A 14835-nucleotide genomic window follows, 5' to 3' on the forward strand; every position below is an offset into this window, starting at 1 on the left:
TGGTATTGCAGCTCATATCTATTCACTACTTCAACAGTAGACAGGAGTGAGGCTGTTTTTGGAAGAAACCAACCATGCGTTTTAATAATCCTAGACAACCCCGTATAAAAAGGTAGAACAAATGTATACATATAATTATCTAAGAAACCAAGACAAGTATGGTAGTCAAAGTGCATTAAACAGATAGGTACATTGGTTATATACAACCAGAATGTATATTAGGAAATATTAAAAGTGGATTAGTCATCTGCGCACAGTGGAGCCAGTTTTATTTGTGGGTTGAACTAATATAAATTGATCAATACCCATGAAATTAGGGACATCACATAAGCAAAAGAGATGTTGCGGCTTATGCATTAGTGACGTCTCTAGTTCCTAGCAGTTTGCTGCGTCGTATATTGCGATTCACCATAAACTGACTGCCTTTAATGTATGTAGGTGATGAGTCCACTATTATGATCCTTCCTACTTACCTGAGTGATAGCAAAAGAAATCAGGCACCTTAGTAGTTAATAACCATACATCATACACAGCACTGACTGTGACATGACCAACCTTTCAGCTTAATATATGAAAATGACTACAGAAAGAAAAATCTAACAAAGGCTTTTTATTCCTTCTCATTCTGAGCAGTCTAATAAAGCTTGACCTGTATAACAGCTAGCGACTATTATTTTTCCCTTGCTCTCCAATTTGGCTATTTTGTTCCATTGCAATTAAAGTGATTTTAGTACTGAATGTTTGCATGTAAAAAAAAAATGATAAGAGGACTAAGATCTGGACTTGTCAAATCAATTCAGTGCCTGTGCACTTTATTTTCCCGATCACGTTTTTTCAGTTCCTCTTTAAAGCAGTATGAACAGAAATTATCAGTTTCGGGGCGTCCATAGAAAGAGCAGTTCTCCTTCTTACACCTGCTCTGGTGAAGTGAATATATTGGGCAGCCTGAATTTCTGCCTCTACTATTTTTGTCATTGTTCAACCATGTCTGAGGAGACTCCTCGTCAGCATATTCTAAGCAGTCTCTAATATCTGTAGAGTTAAACCCATTAGTATATGTCTGAGATTTATGCTCTGTGGGTTTCTCGTATGAAAGGGATTCAACTGTGTTCACTGTGCGTATGCCCGATAATCGAGCTGGACTATAGCTCTGCGAAGACAATGAACGATTCTGTTGAGGATATGTAGCACAAGTTTTCAAAGAGCCCACAACTGGTTTGTAAGGATCATCTTGGAAGCTCGGTGACTTGGAGTTGACATCATGTAGATGAATAACACTTTGCCTTTGGACTGGTGGTGTATGGCTGTAATGGGCAGATACTGGCACGGGACCACATTTCTTAGCACCGTTGCTGGGTGAGGGATAGGAAGCAGGGGTAGGACTGGACCGATCCTTTAATTTAAGAACTAGTTGTGTTGTATGGCTTTGAGGCAAGATTGGTGATGTCTTATCCTGAGGAGATGTTTCCAGCTTCTCTTTGACAAATCCTTCCTGATCTAGCTTCCTGCAAGATGACCCGTTAAGGACGGCTTTCTTCTCCGCTTCCTTTCTTTTCTGTTCTTGCTCAGCATTGAACCGTTCCTGGGCACTGGTTAAATAAAAACCAATCATCTCCTCATGAAATTGATGCCGGTGACTAGTTAGAAGGAGTCCAGCAAAGATGAACTTGCGTTCCCCTTGCATGGCAGCTCTCAAAATATTAAGGCTGAGTTTAACATCTGTGCTATATTTCCAGGGGTCTGACTTATTATCTAATAGTGATCTGTTAGCTAGCTTATCAATGGGTGATATGCTAGCTTTATCAGTGGGTGATGGGGTTGTCTTCTCTGATGGTGAAGTGCTAGCAGACTGTCCAGACTCCTCTTTGCTTCCTTTGCGAGATTTGGACTTCTTTACTTTTTCAGTGGAATCACCGTTTTTACAATTGCCTGAATTTGCTCTGCTAATTTTGCCATGTACTAGGCCACCAAGGCCTCCCATGTTCTTTTTTAACTTAATACCCAATGTTTTGCTGAGGCTCCCAAGCTTGTTAGCTACAGAGTCAGTTCTGTTCTTTTCCTTCTCTTTCCTTTGTTTTTCTTTTTCCTTTTCTTTCCCATTTTTCCCATTGTTAACATTGGAATTACTGCAGACTGACTCACGGTCCGAGTCCACAGAGTCGGCAAGTGACTGTACGTCCTCTCCCGCAGAAGCTGTTGGAGATTCAGGTTGGGCCAAAGGAGCCTAAAATGACAAGACATCTGTTAAATGACAGTTGTACATAAATAAAGCTAGCAAACCACTGGTAAATTCACCTTATGGGCCTTTGTTAACTTGCCAGAATGTGAGTAGCCATATTAGACTGTTTTACTATACATAAATCAAGCGGAGTAGACAAAATGCCTGAAGTCTAGTAGACAATCAGATATCAATTCTTCTGGTAAACAGGTTAGCACGAATGCCTAACACCATATAAATAATTCTTCAATTTCTGCTTGTTGTTTAGGTGAATACAACTATTGTGCTGTGCCCGCTACCACTCCCTTCCTCAGTGTGTCCCTGGAAGGTCCTGAAAGCAGTTTTACAAGTTTCTCCTAGAGTTGTAGTATATGTACTTTGATGTGTGTCGATTAGCCAACAGAGGTTGCAGCCCGTCACACATGGCATACAGAAGGTATTTACACGCTCATTGCCACTACATATCCACACTCAATATATATATATATATATATATATATATATATATATATATATATATATATATACACACATATACACACTGTATATATAAGGCGGGATTCACACGAACGGGTCGTTCCCGAGCCCGAGTGCCGGCCGGTAAAATCGGCCATTCTGCCCGGCCGGTTTGCATAAAGATTTGCATCCGTGCCGGGCAGATCCGGACAGTGACATCAGCGGCAACTCCTGAAGGGGAATCCCCATGTGTTCGGGGATTCCGCTTCAGGAGTTTCCCCTGATGTCACTGCCCAGATATGGACAGAGACATCAAGCGCTCTGTCCAGGAGCGGAATCCCCGAAAACACGGGGATTCCGCTCCTTCAAGGAGCTCAAGTGCGGCTAGCACATAGCAGAGCGGGGAGATACCTCCCCGCTCTGCTATAGTGGCGTCGCTACAGTAGTAGCAGCAGCAGCAGCAGCTGCAGCTGCTAGCGGCGCCATCGAAGGTGTCGCCGGGCCAGGGTGATTTTAACAAGCAGGGGAAGGGAGCCAGCGCAGCGCTCCCTCCACCTGCTGTACACCCCGGCCCTGCCACACAGTGTGCAGCGATGCCATTCGTCAGAATGGCATCAACTCCTCCTCACATGCACTCTGCGCTGTGAGGAGGAGGAGATAGAGCGCAAGCGCCGGGAAACCCGGCCATCACTCGGAACACATTCCGGTGATGGCCGTGTAATACCCAGCCCCATAGACTTCTATGGGATGCCGGACGGCCGGGTACCCGGGCGAAGATAGAGCATGTCCTATTTTTTGACAGCCGGATTTCCCGGCCGTCAAAAAATCGGTCGTGTGAATAGCCCCATTAGGGGTCTATTATTCCTAATGCAGCCGGGTGCCGGCCGATTTATGAACGGCCGGCACCCGGCCGGGAAACCCTGCCGTGTGAATGAGGCCTAATACAATATCCAGATCACATTGGTGTTCCCCCCATAAAACATATCCCCATGTGATGATGTTTTAATAAAAACACCAGTTATCCTACGGAAAATAACTCAACTTCATCTTTTTGCTGCAAATCAGTGATCTGCGAAGATCTGTGAATCTGTGAAGATCTGAGAATCTGTGAAGAATCAATAATTTTTTTTTGAGATTCTCTCGTCTAGAAATAAGGTAAAATTGATTCATCAGTTTTGAAGTTTACATTTTGGACTCCTCTCCATATTACATTACAGAGAAACCACACTACAAGTTGTCAGTCTGTCTTCATTCTTGTCTATTTTGAAAGGTATCAATGTTCTAGTGCACCGTGTCTACTTCATGTTTGCTGTGCTACACTGTGCTTCATCTGTAGCAATACTGCCACCACTAGGTGAAAAACAAATCTGATGGGTTCATGGTTTGGGGCATAGTGCATGCACATATGAGAAGCAAATTGAAAAAATTAAATTTTATCTTCAAGTCTTACAGGTTGTAGATCAAGTTGTTGTAGCTTTAAGCATTAGATATCAACAACCAGAACTATTTGTCTGTCTTGCATCAAATTGAAGATATTAGTATTTACGAAAAGAAGAATTGTTTGAAGGGCTAAGCTTTTCTACAGGAGGAGGCACAGGCTCAGACTTTTGATGATCTCCGCCACTGGTAAAACATAATTAAAGTAATGACCAGAAATTCTCCATAGCAATACTATTTCTTTATATAGAGATAAAGATGGAGGTGAAATGTAACCTCATAAAATACAATCTAAACTTACACAGATCCGAGGGTTTAGATATTCTATGAATAATGGCTTCTCTCTATTCTATCTCCAAAACCAAACTCTATTAACATTTCAACCCCAAAATAGAAACATAAGATAAAAAAAATTAAATGTATATATATTAATATATACACACACACACATATATATGACAGAAAAGACATACTGTATATACAATATGCAGAAACACTAAAACTTTTATCTAGTCTGCAGGGGTTTACCCGTGTCTCAGAGGGTATACGTATCCAGGTTACATTCATGTAGCTGTGCAAAAGGTTCAGTTTGGCCTCCAGGGATAGAATCAAACTGTAAAGGGAATATAAAAAGGACAGCAGGAAACATTACACATATTTGAACAAATTACACAACGTTTCAGCTTGGAGAGGAATTATTTATCATAAATGTATCAAATATAGGAATAACTTAAGCTGGTTATTTCACTGTAGTATTAGCATCTTCCGAATGCCAGGGGTCCACATCTAGAGAAGAGGCTGTCTAGGTGGGACAATCCCTTTAAAGAGGCTCTGTCACCACATTATAAGTGCCCTATCTCCTACATAATCTGATCGGCGCTGTAATGTAGATAACAACAGTGGTTTTTATTTTGAAAAACAATCATTTTTGAGCAAGTTATGAGCAATTTTAGATTTATGCTAATTCGTTTCTTAATGACCAACTGGGCGTGTTTTTACTTTTTACCAACTGGGCGTTGTGAAGAGAAGTGTATGACGCTGACCAATCAGCGTCATACACTTCTCATTGTTCCCGCCCAGCATGATCCACAGCACAATCACACTGTGTGCAGTGAAAGAAGCTGGGCTGGAACAATGAGAAGTGTATGAAGCAGATTGGTCACTGATTGGTCAGCGTCATACACTGCCCAGTTGGTAAAAAGTAAAAACACGCACAGTTGGTCATTAACAAACGAATTAGCATAAATCTAAAATTGCTCATAACTTGCTCAAAAATGATTGTCTTTCAAAATAAAAACCACTGTTGTTATCTACATTACAGCTCCGATCATATTATGTAGGAGACAGGGCACTTATAATCTGGTGACAGAGCCTCTTTAAAGGGATTGTCCCACCTAGACAGCCTCTTCTCTAGATGTGGACCCCTGGCATAATCTGGTGACAGAGCCTCTTTAAGGTTGAAAACACATGGAGGGTCAGCCGCACCTGGCCAAAACCATGCCCACATGTGTTGACGAATTGCCACATGATTTCGCCTTACCATTCACCTAGTGGCGTGGTTTTGGCAGTATGCGGCTGCCACTTAGTGTGTTCTCATCCTTACTGTGCCTAGTGATAGACAAAATTTGTGACTAATGGTATAAAAAAATTATAAATAAACTTGCTGCAGAGCTAAATAATGTAAATAATTAAAACCTCAATGAAGACTCTGTCTGAGGAACCAATAATATGTGTCACGGTATTGTTTCTATGTTAAATGTAATAGTAAGAATACTCATTATCACAATTGTTATTATATTACTATTGTTTATAAGTTCTACAATCTTATCACATGGCTTTACAATTGTAGGAATGACCAAACGTAGCTCAGCACCTTAGAATAATTATCTGAGGAAACAGCCGGTGCCCTGTAATCCCTGTTCTTAACTTTAGTTGCAAAACGCAGAGTTGCTTCTAATGCTGCATGTAAGTTGGAGCTTATGTATGACTCACAACATACCATTTATTCTCTGCATTTTTATCGGACATTCATGGACATAATAGTCTGAAGCATTGCCAGGTTGTCATTGAGGCAATTTAGAAATCCACTACAGTCTTCTTGAAGTTAAATAGTCTGTCTGAGAGAAAAAAAGTTTAATATCTGCTGAGCAGGGATTTAAAAGACACCTTCAAAATTGATCACTGGTATCCTCCAAAATCCTGCTCAGAAATAAAAAACTATGAATTCCAAAAAATTGAGTGAAAGTTACCTGGCCAGCTTAATGTTGTCATTATCATCCTTGCCCCATTCCCAGTCCTTCCCAGGGTCAACTGCAAAGTGCAAAGGTAGAAGCTTGTGTTCGGAGTCTGTTAACGGAATAACTGCTGTGAAAAAAAAAAAAAAGACACAAACATGTTTAGTAAAAATTACTAGAAATTAACAGGGTGCAAGACAAATCTGCAAACTATAAAATCATAGTGAAGTCTTAAACATGTACACTACCGTTCAAAAGTTTGGGGTCACCCAGACAATTATATTTATCAAACGAGTTGCAAAATGACTAGAAAATATAGTCAAGACATTGACAAGGTTAGAAATAATGATTTTTATTTGAAATAATAATTTTCTCCTTCAAACTTTGCTTTCGTCAAAGAATGCTCCATTTGCAGCAATTACAGCATTGCAGAACTTTGGCATTCTAGCTGTTAATTTGCTGAGGTAATCGAGAGAAATTTCACCCCATGCTTCCAGAAGGCCCTCCCACAAGTTGGATTGGCTTGATGGGCACTTCTTGCGTACCATACGGTCAAGCTACTCCAACAACAGCTCTATGGGGTTGAGATCTGGTGACTGCGCTGGCCACTCCATTACAGATAGAATACCAGCTGCCTGCTTTTTCCCTAAATAGTTCTTGCATAATTTGGAGGTGTGCTTTGGGTCATTGTCCTGTTGTAGGATGAAATTGGTTCCAATCAAGCGCTGTCCACAGGGTATGACATGGCGTTGCCAAAATGGGGTGATAGCCTTCCTTATTCAAAATCCCTTTTACCTTGTACAAATCTCCCACTTTACCAGCACCAAAGCAACCCCAGACCATCACATTACCTCCACCATGCTTGACAGATGGCGTCAGGCACTCTTCCAGCATCTTTTCAGTTGTTCTGCGTCTCACAAGTGTTCTTCTGTGTGATCCAAACACCTCAAACTTCCATTCGTCTGTCCAGAACACTTTTTTGCAATCTTCCTCTGTCCAATGTCTGTGTGCTTTTGCCCATATTAATCTTTTCCTTTTATTAACCAGTCTCAGATATGGCTTTTTCTTTGCCACTCTGCCCTGAAGGCCAGCATCCCGGAGTCGCCTCTTCACTGTAGACATTGACGTTTTGCGGGTACTATTTAATGAAGCTGCCAGTTGAGGACCTGTGAGGCGTCTATTTCTCAAACTAGAGACTCTAATGTACTTGTCTTGTTGCTCAGTTGTGCAGCGCGGCCTCCCACTTCTCTTTCTACTCTGGTTAGAGCCTGTGTGTGCTGTCCTCTGAAGGGAGTAGTACACACCGTTGTAGGAAATCTTCAGTTTCTTGGCAATTTCTCGCATGGAATAGCCTTCTTTTCTAACAACAAGAATAGACTGTCGAGTTTCACATGAAAGCTCTCTTTTTCTAGCCATTTTGAGAGTTTAATCGAACCCACAAATGTAATGCTCTAGATTCTCAACTAGCTCAAAGGAAGGTCAGTTTTATAGCTCCTCTAAACAGCAAAACTGTTTACAGCGGTGCTAACATAATTGCACAAGGGTTTTCAAGTGTTTTCAAATCATCCATTAGCCTTCTAACACAGTTAGCAAACACAATGTACCATTTGAACACTGGAGTGATGGTTGCTGGAAATGGGCCTCTATACACCTATGTAGATATTGCATTAAAAACCAGATGTTTGCAGCTAGAATAGTCATTTAGCACATTAACAATGTATAGAGTGTATTTCTGATTAATTTAATGTTATCTTCATTGAAAAAAACTGTGCTTTTCTTTCAAAAATAAGGAAATTTCTAAGTGACCCTAAACTTTTGAACGGTAGTGTATTTTCTCATTACATTTGGATAGATACATGAAAATTAAACAATTGCCACTCAGCATTGGTCCCCAAGGCTTGAATTTAAACTTGCTCTAGGGCTGGGCAATTTTGCCAAAAAATAAAATCTAGATTTTTTTCAGCCCTATGGCCGATTATAGATTTGAATCTCGATTTTCTTAAAAATACCAAGAGATAATTTAATAAATTATTTTCTTTATATAAACAACTTTTTAACATATATTACTATAATAATCGTACTTAACTTCACAACTTTTAACCTCTGCAAATACTTGTCTTTATCAGAAATACTATTTGAAAAATATATATCTAATTGATTATAACTATTGTTAGGGCTCATTCACACAAGAATCTCGTCTGTGAGCTGTGCATTGAAACAGCGCACAGCATACGGCCCCATAGATTTCAATGGGGCTATTCACACATGCGTGAGTTTTCAGGCAGCGAGTGTCTGTTGCGTGAAACTCACTGCATGTCCTATATTGCTGCGTTTTCACGCACCAAGCCGCCCATTGAAGTCAATGGGTGCGTGAAAACCACGGACAGCACACAGATGCACATCTGTGTGCTGTCCGTGTTTTAGGCATCAATTACATTGAATAAAAAAAAAAAAGAAGTGATTGTGAGTGCGTGAAAAACACATGCCACTCACAAAGCACACTGATGCAAAACGCAATGCACACGGACAGATTTGCGAGCGTTTTTTTACACACGTAAATCTGTCATGCTCGTATAAATGCTGCCTTAACCTGCTCCCCGGCAGGGAACAGGTTAACAGAATCTATAATCAATTATGCACTGCGTGCACTAACACCCTCTCTCTCCGCCACCACATTAGCCAGTCTCCGACATTGTAGGTGAAAGCAGCGTAAATTGCAGCAGGACCAGGCAGATAGCGCAGAGTGGGCACTTTGGGAAAAGATTACATTATAGTGTCTGAAGTCTGAGAAGGACGTTGTGCAGTACTCGCCCCACAATGGTGTTTTAAATAAATGACATTAAGGCTGGATTCACACGACCATGATTGGGCCATGATAAATGGTCCATGCGTCAGCCGGCTTTCCCGGCCCTACTACCGTACATGTGAATGGGACTCCTGGCATCATAGTCATTCAGGCTACATTCACACGTTTGTCATCCATTTGCCATCTGTTTTTCATGGGCGTTAAAAAAAACACGGATGAATTTCATCTGTCAGGGTTTTTTGTTGTCCCAACCCCCTGAAAACACCACAGTGCCCATGTAGATATTGCCACAATGCCTACTGTAGAAAGTGCCCCCATAGACCATGTCAGTGACCACATAGTGCCACAGTGCCTGCTGTAGATAATGCCACAGTGCCCCCATATAAAGTGACACAGTACCTACTGTAGTGCCACAGTGCCCACATAGTACCACAGTGCCCACATAAAAAGTGCCATAGTGCCCACAAATAAAGTTCCAGAGCCCACAAAGTTCCACCCCCTGTAAATATCGTCATTGTAGCTCCATCTAGGAGTGGAATCCACGACCAGAGCATTGCCGACGTACTGGCCGGGGATTCTGCTCCTAGAGGGAGTCTCTGACGTCTCTGTCCATATATGGACAGTGATGTCAAGTGCTCCCTCTGAGAGTGGAATCCCATGCCAGAGCGTCTGCAATGCTCTGGCCGGGGATTCCACTGCAGGAGTGGCCCCTGACGTCACTGCCCATATATGGACAGTGACGTTAACAGCATTCCCAAGACAGGACTCTCCGGCCAGAGATCTTGCGATGCTCTGGCCGGGGATCCGCCAGAGCATGGCCGGGGACTCATGTATGGACAGTGACGACAGGGGCTCCTCCTGGAGCGAAGTCCCTGGGTTGCCGATGCTCTGGTAGGGTTTCCGGTCCTATAGAGAGCTACAGTTGTGCTATCTACAGGGGAGGGGTGGTGCTATCTACAGGGGGGTGGCACTATACTAGGAGTCCCTGCTTCCCCACGGAAATGCTGTTCAATACTGTATAATTTTGTTCAGAACAGCAGTTCCGTGGGGAAGCAGGGACTCCTAGCACCATATAGGACTAGGATGCCAGGAATCTCGTTCACATGTATCGGGACAGAACCGGGAGAAGAGGCGATGGGGCGCAACTTTTCAGATGGGGCGGACCAGGCAGGTGACGAGGCTGCAAGATGGAGTTTTGTCCTGCAACATGGCGCAACGGCGCCACTAGGTATGCGATTTAACGATTCTGTTAAAAAAAATAGAATCGTCAGAGGCCTTAAGGGCAAATTAATCAAATTAATTTGATTAATCGCCCAGCTCTAACTTGCTCCATATTTTTTCACGGTTTATAAAAAAATAAAAATAAAAATCCCCAGACTATAAACACCTTTTTCAATGACTTGGTTGAAATATCGGTTTTTATTGTAGCAGTACTTTGATGTCACAAGATGGCAGCAGAGTTCAGGTGACGGCATGTTATTTACATCAACAACACACATCACTATAGCAATCACTGACGATCATTGTGGCTGCTGACTCAAGAGGAAAGTGTCAACTCCCTCGACATCTCCCAGGTGCACTGATAAATGCTGCAATCTCCTATCACTCAGATTTACACTAATTATTGTTATGGGCAAGTTAATATATGATGATTCCAAAACACACGTCTTGTTGAATAAAAAATAACTAGTGCTGCAAAACGATACCATAAATACACAGAAACACACCCATGAATTATTTTTTATCCTTATAGAATCTATAGTTTAGTTTATACTGTTATTTAAATATACGCATACATATACACGAGGGAAAAAAAAATGCTAAGCAAAAAGTGCCAGGGATATAATGTCGGAAGAGGTACTTAGTAGTGGACCACCCTCGACCACATATTCCACACGCTCTACACAAACTTCTTGGGCGTAACAATATAGAGCTGGGCCCCCGTGATTGAGCCCAATACCCCCTCTTTCCTCTTTCCCCCCGATCAGACAAAAACAAACAAATTTACTCACCGTTCCTCTTCTCCAGAGGGCTCTCCCCGGATTCCCCTCAGACTGACACAGCCCCAGCAGAGGACTACGCCATTGGGCATGACATCAGGCAGCATCAGGATGTTATTTATATGCAACGCAGACTGTCATAGTTCCCAACACAATAATGTGCCATCTTTGTGCCCCACACAGTAATATTGACATCTTAGTAGCATCAACACAGTAATAGTGTGCCTCTTTTCCCCCACACAGTAATAGTGCCCATCACAGTAATTGTTCTCCCCACGTGCATCAATAAGCCTTGGGCGCCCACGACCCTGTTGCTGGTTAACCTGTTGTCCTTCGTTGGGCCACTTTTGGTTGGTACTAACCACTGCATACTGGGAACACACCATAAGACCTGCTGTTCTTGAGATGTTCTCAGTTGTTTAGCCATCACAATTTGACCCTTGTCAAAGTCTCTCAGATCCTTACGCATGCCCATTTTTCATGCAACTAAGGCTCTGTTCACATCTGCGTTGGGGTTCCGTTCTGACGTTCCGCTGGAGGTTTTTTTTTTTCCTTTGAGTGCTGCTTCCGTGCTCTCGTTTCTTGCTATAATTAGCAACATAGTGTATAAAGCAGCTAGAGAGCAGTCCGTTCTTGAAGTTGATGTGTAAGGCTCTGTTCACATCTGCGTTGGGGTCCCGTTCTGACGTTCCGTCGGAGGTTTCCATCAGAACGGGACCATAATCAGACACAAATTGACACCGACGGAAACCAGAGGTTTCTGTCTCCATCACCATTGATTTCAATGGTGACGGAGCCCGTGGTTTCCGTATGTCTCTTTTGTGCAGTCGGATCAGTCGTTTTGCCGGAAGCAATAGAATAGTCGACTACGCTATTGCTCCCGGCAAAAGGACGGGTCCGGTGCACAAAAGAGGCAAACGGAAACCATGGGCACCGACACCATTGAAATCAATGGTGATGGAGACGGAAAACTTTGGTTTCCGTCGGTGTCAGTTTGTGTCTGCTCAGGGTTCCGATGGAAACCTCCGACGGAACGTCAGAACGAAACCCCAACGCAGATGTGAACAGAGCCTTACACATCAACTTCAAGAACGGACTGCTCTCTAGCTGCCTTATACACTATGTTGCTAATTATAGCAAGAAATGAGAGCACGGAAGCAGCACTCAAAGAAAAAAAGTGAAATTTATTCACCCAACAGATGCTCCTTATTTATTTTATGTTGCTAATTATTATGCACATGGCATTTTTGTTCGTTTTTCCTAAACAGTCAGTATGTGCAAGTTTTTTTTTTTTATCCTAAACAGTTATTTTACAATGTGGATGTTATTACATGAGGAAGTACTGATAATAGCAATGGCTTTATTTATATTTTTAAAAGAACACAAAAAATATGTTGTTCCAAATTATTATGCACAATGCAGTTTTGGAAAACACTCAATAGGACATAACGACATACATATAATTTCAAATATGATGCACAGATAAGACTTCGTTCACATCTGCGTCGGCGCTCCGTTCAGGCGTTCCGTCTTGGCTTTCCATCAGGGGAACCCATGAACGGGAACCCTGACAAACAAACGGACCCTTGTACAACGGAGACAAACGGAAACCATTTGCACTCAGTTTTCGTGAAACATCAATTGTTTTCATGCCTTTTGCAAGACATTGAACTATTTCACGCTTTTCATCTTCGGAAAGGTCTTTCTTCCTTCCTATAGTGCATGAGAACTGTGACTTGCCTAATAATGTGGAACAATCTCTTAAAGTAAAGGTCCTTTTACACAGGCCCATTTTGGCCGGTTTTATTCTTTCAAAAGAAACTAGTATTGGGACGAGCGTTCGTTACTCTGATTGCTCGTCCCCATACATTTCTATCATGTTGGCAGCACGTCTCCCTGTTTACACAGGGAGATGTGCTGCTGACAACTATAATATTTTGGGCATTTAAAACTATACGATCAGCCGATGAACGAGCGTTTACTCGTTCATCGGCTGATCGTTGCCCTATTTACACAGGACAATTATCGGGAAGGAGCGTTCTATGAATGCTCGTTTGCCAGATAATTGGCCAGTGTAAAAGGGCCCCTAACATTCCCTTTAAATCTAGTTTGCAGATATGTGAAAATAATAATAAGACCAGTCCCAATAAAATGGGGTCCAAGTCATCAAAGAAATGGGACCAAGATGACTACAGTAAAATTTATACAAAGAATCTGCATGTGAGCAAAGTACTCTTAAATTATGTGTCCAAATAGGTAATCTTACGATCTGGAAGTGAGGGGGAAAACGCCAAGAACAATTTTTCTAAACTCATTTAGTGGGCTGAAGATTTTAACCCCTTCAGGACTTAGACTGTTTTGGCCTTGGGGACGAAGCCAATAGTTTAAAATTTGACGTTCACTTTATGTGGTAATAACTTTGGAATGCTATTATGTATCCAAGTGATTCTGAGATTGTTTTTTCATGACATATTGTAACAATTTGGTCTTATCGATATTCAATATTTATGTGTGAAAAACAACAAAATTTGAAAAAATGTGAAAAAATTTGCATTTTTTTAAAATCTAAATGTATCTGCTTGTAAGACAGATAGTAATACCACACAAAATAGTTACTATTTCATATATCCCATATGTCTACTTTATGTTTGCATCGTTTTTTGAACATTCTTTAATTTTTTTAGGACGTTACATGGCTTAGAACTTTAGAAGCAATTTCTCATAAAATTTCAAAAGGCTATTTTTTCAGGGACCACTTCAGTTCTGAAGTGGCTTTGAGGGCCTTATATATTAGAAAGTCCCAATTAAATCACACCATTTTGAAAACTGCACCCCTCAAAGTATCGAAAACAGCATTCAGTAAGTGTTTTAACCCTTTAGCTGGTTCTCAGGAATTAAAGCAAAGTAGATGTGAAATGTACAAATTTATTTTTTTTCCAAAATTCATTTGTAATAATTTTTTTTTGAGGGGCCTGTATATTAGAAACCTCTATAAAACACCCCATTATGAAAACTGCACCCCTCAAAGTGTTTAAAACCGCATTCAGAAAGCATTTTAACCCTTTAGGTTTTTCAAAGGAATTGAAGCAATGTGGAGGTCAAATTTACAAATGTAATATTTTTTGCCAAAATGTATTTGTAATACATTTTTTTCTGTAACACAGAAAGTTTTACCAGAGAAACGCAACTCAATATTTATTGCCCAGATTCTGAAGTTTTTAGAAATATCCCACATGTGGCCCTAGTGTCCTAATGGACTGAAACACAGGCCTCAGAAGCAAAGGAGCACCTAGTGCATTTTGGGTGCTTCCTTTTTTTTTTTAGAATATATTTTAGGCACCATGTCAAGTTTGAAGAGGTCTTGTGGTGCCAAAACAGTAAAAACTCCCCAAAAGTGACCCCATTTTTGGAACTAGACCCTTTAAGGAATTTATCTAGGGGTAAAGTTAGCATTGTGACCCCACAGTTTTTTTGCTAAATGTATTTGAATTCGTCTGTGAAGACGAAAATCTACTTTTTTACTAAAAAAAAATGTAGAAATTTAATTTTTACAAGGAATAAAGGAGAAAAAAACACCCCAATGCAATTGTAAAGCAATTTCTCCAGATTACGGCAATACCCCAATTGTGGTAATGAACTGCTGTTTGGACCCACAGCAGGGCTCAGAAAAGAAGGAGCGTCATT

General features: G+C 41.3%; 1 protein-coding gene across 4 annotated transcripts in view; it reads right to left on the reverse strand.

The window, feature by feature from the left end:
- Positions 1 to 595: 595 nt before the first annotated feature.
- The window catches only part of OTUD7A (OTU deubiquitinase 7A), a 279993-nt gene continuing 265753 nt past the window's right edge, over positions 596 to 14835 (reverse strand). For 3 of the 4 annotated variants that reach the window (XM_075857888.1, XM_075857887.1, XM_075857889.1), the window contains 3 exons: positions 6361 to 6475; positions 4640 to 4724; positions 596 to 2224 (listed from right to left, as the gene is read on the reverse strand). In XM_075857888.1, the coding sequence (XP_075714003.1) occupies positions 797 to 2224; positions 4640 to 4724; positions 6361 to 6475 (1628 nt within the window). In that variant the 3' untranslated portion in view covers positions 596 to 796. The remainder of the gene's footprint in view (positions 2225 to 4639; positions 4725 to 6360; positions 6476 to 14835) is intronic. The other variant, XM_075857890.1, reaches the window with a different exon arrangement.

The sequence above is a fragment of the Rhinoderma darwinii genome, chromosome 3, assembly GCF_050947455.1.
Source record: "Rhinoderma darwinii isolate aRhiDar2 chromosome 3, aRhiDar2.hap1, whole genome shotgun sequence".
Classification (NCBI taxonomy): Eukaryota; Metazoa; Chordata; class Amphibia; order Anura; family Rhinodermatidae; genus Rhinoderma; species Rhinoderma darwinii.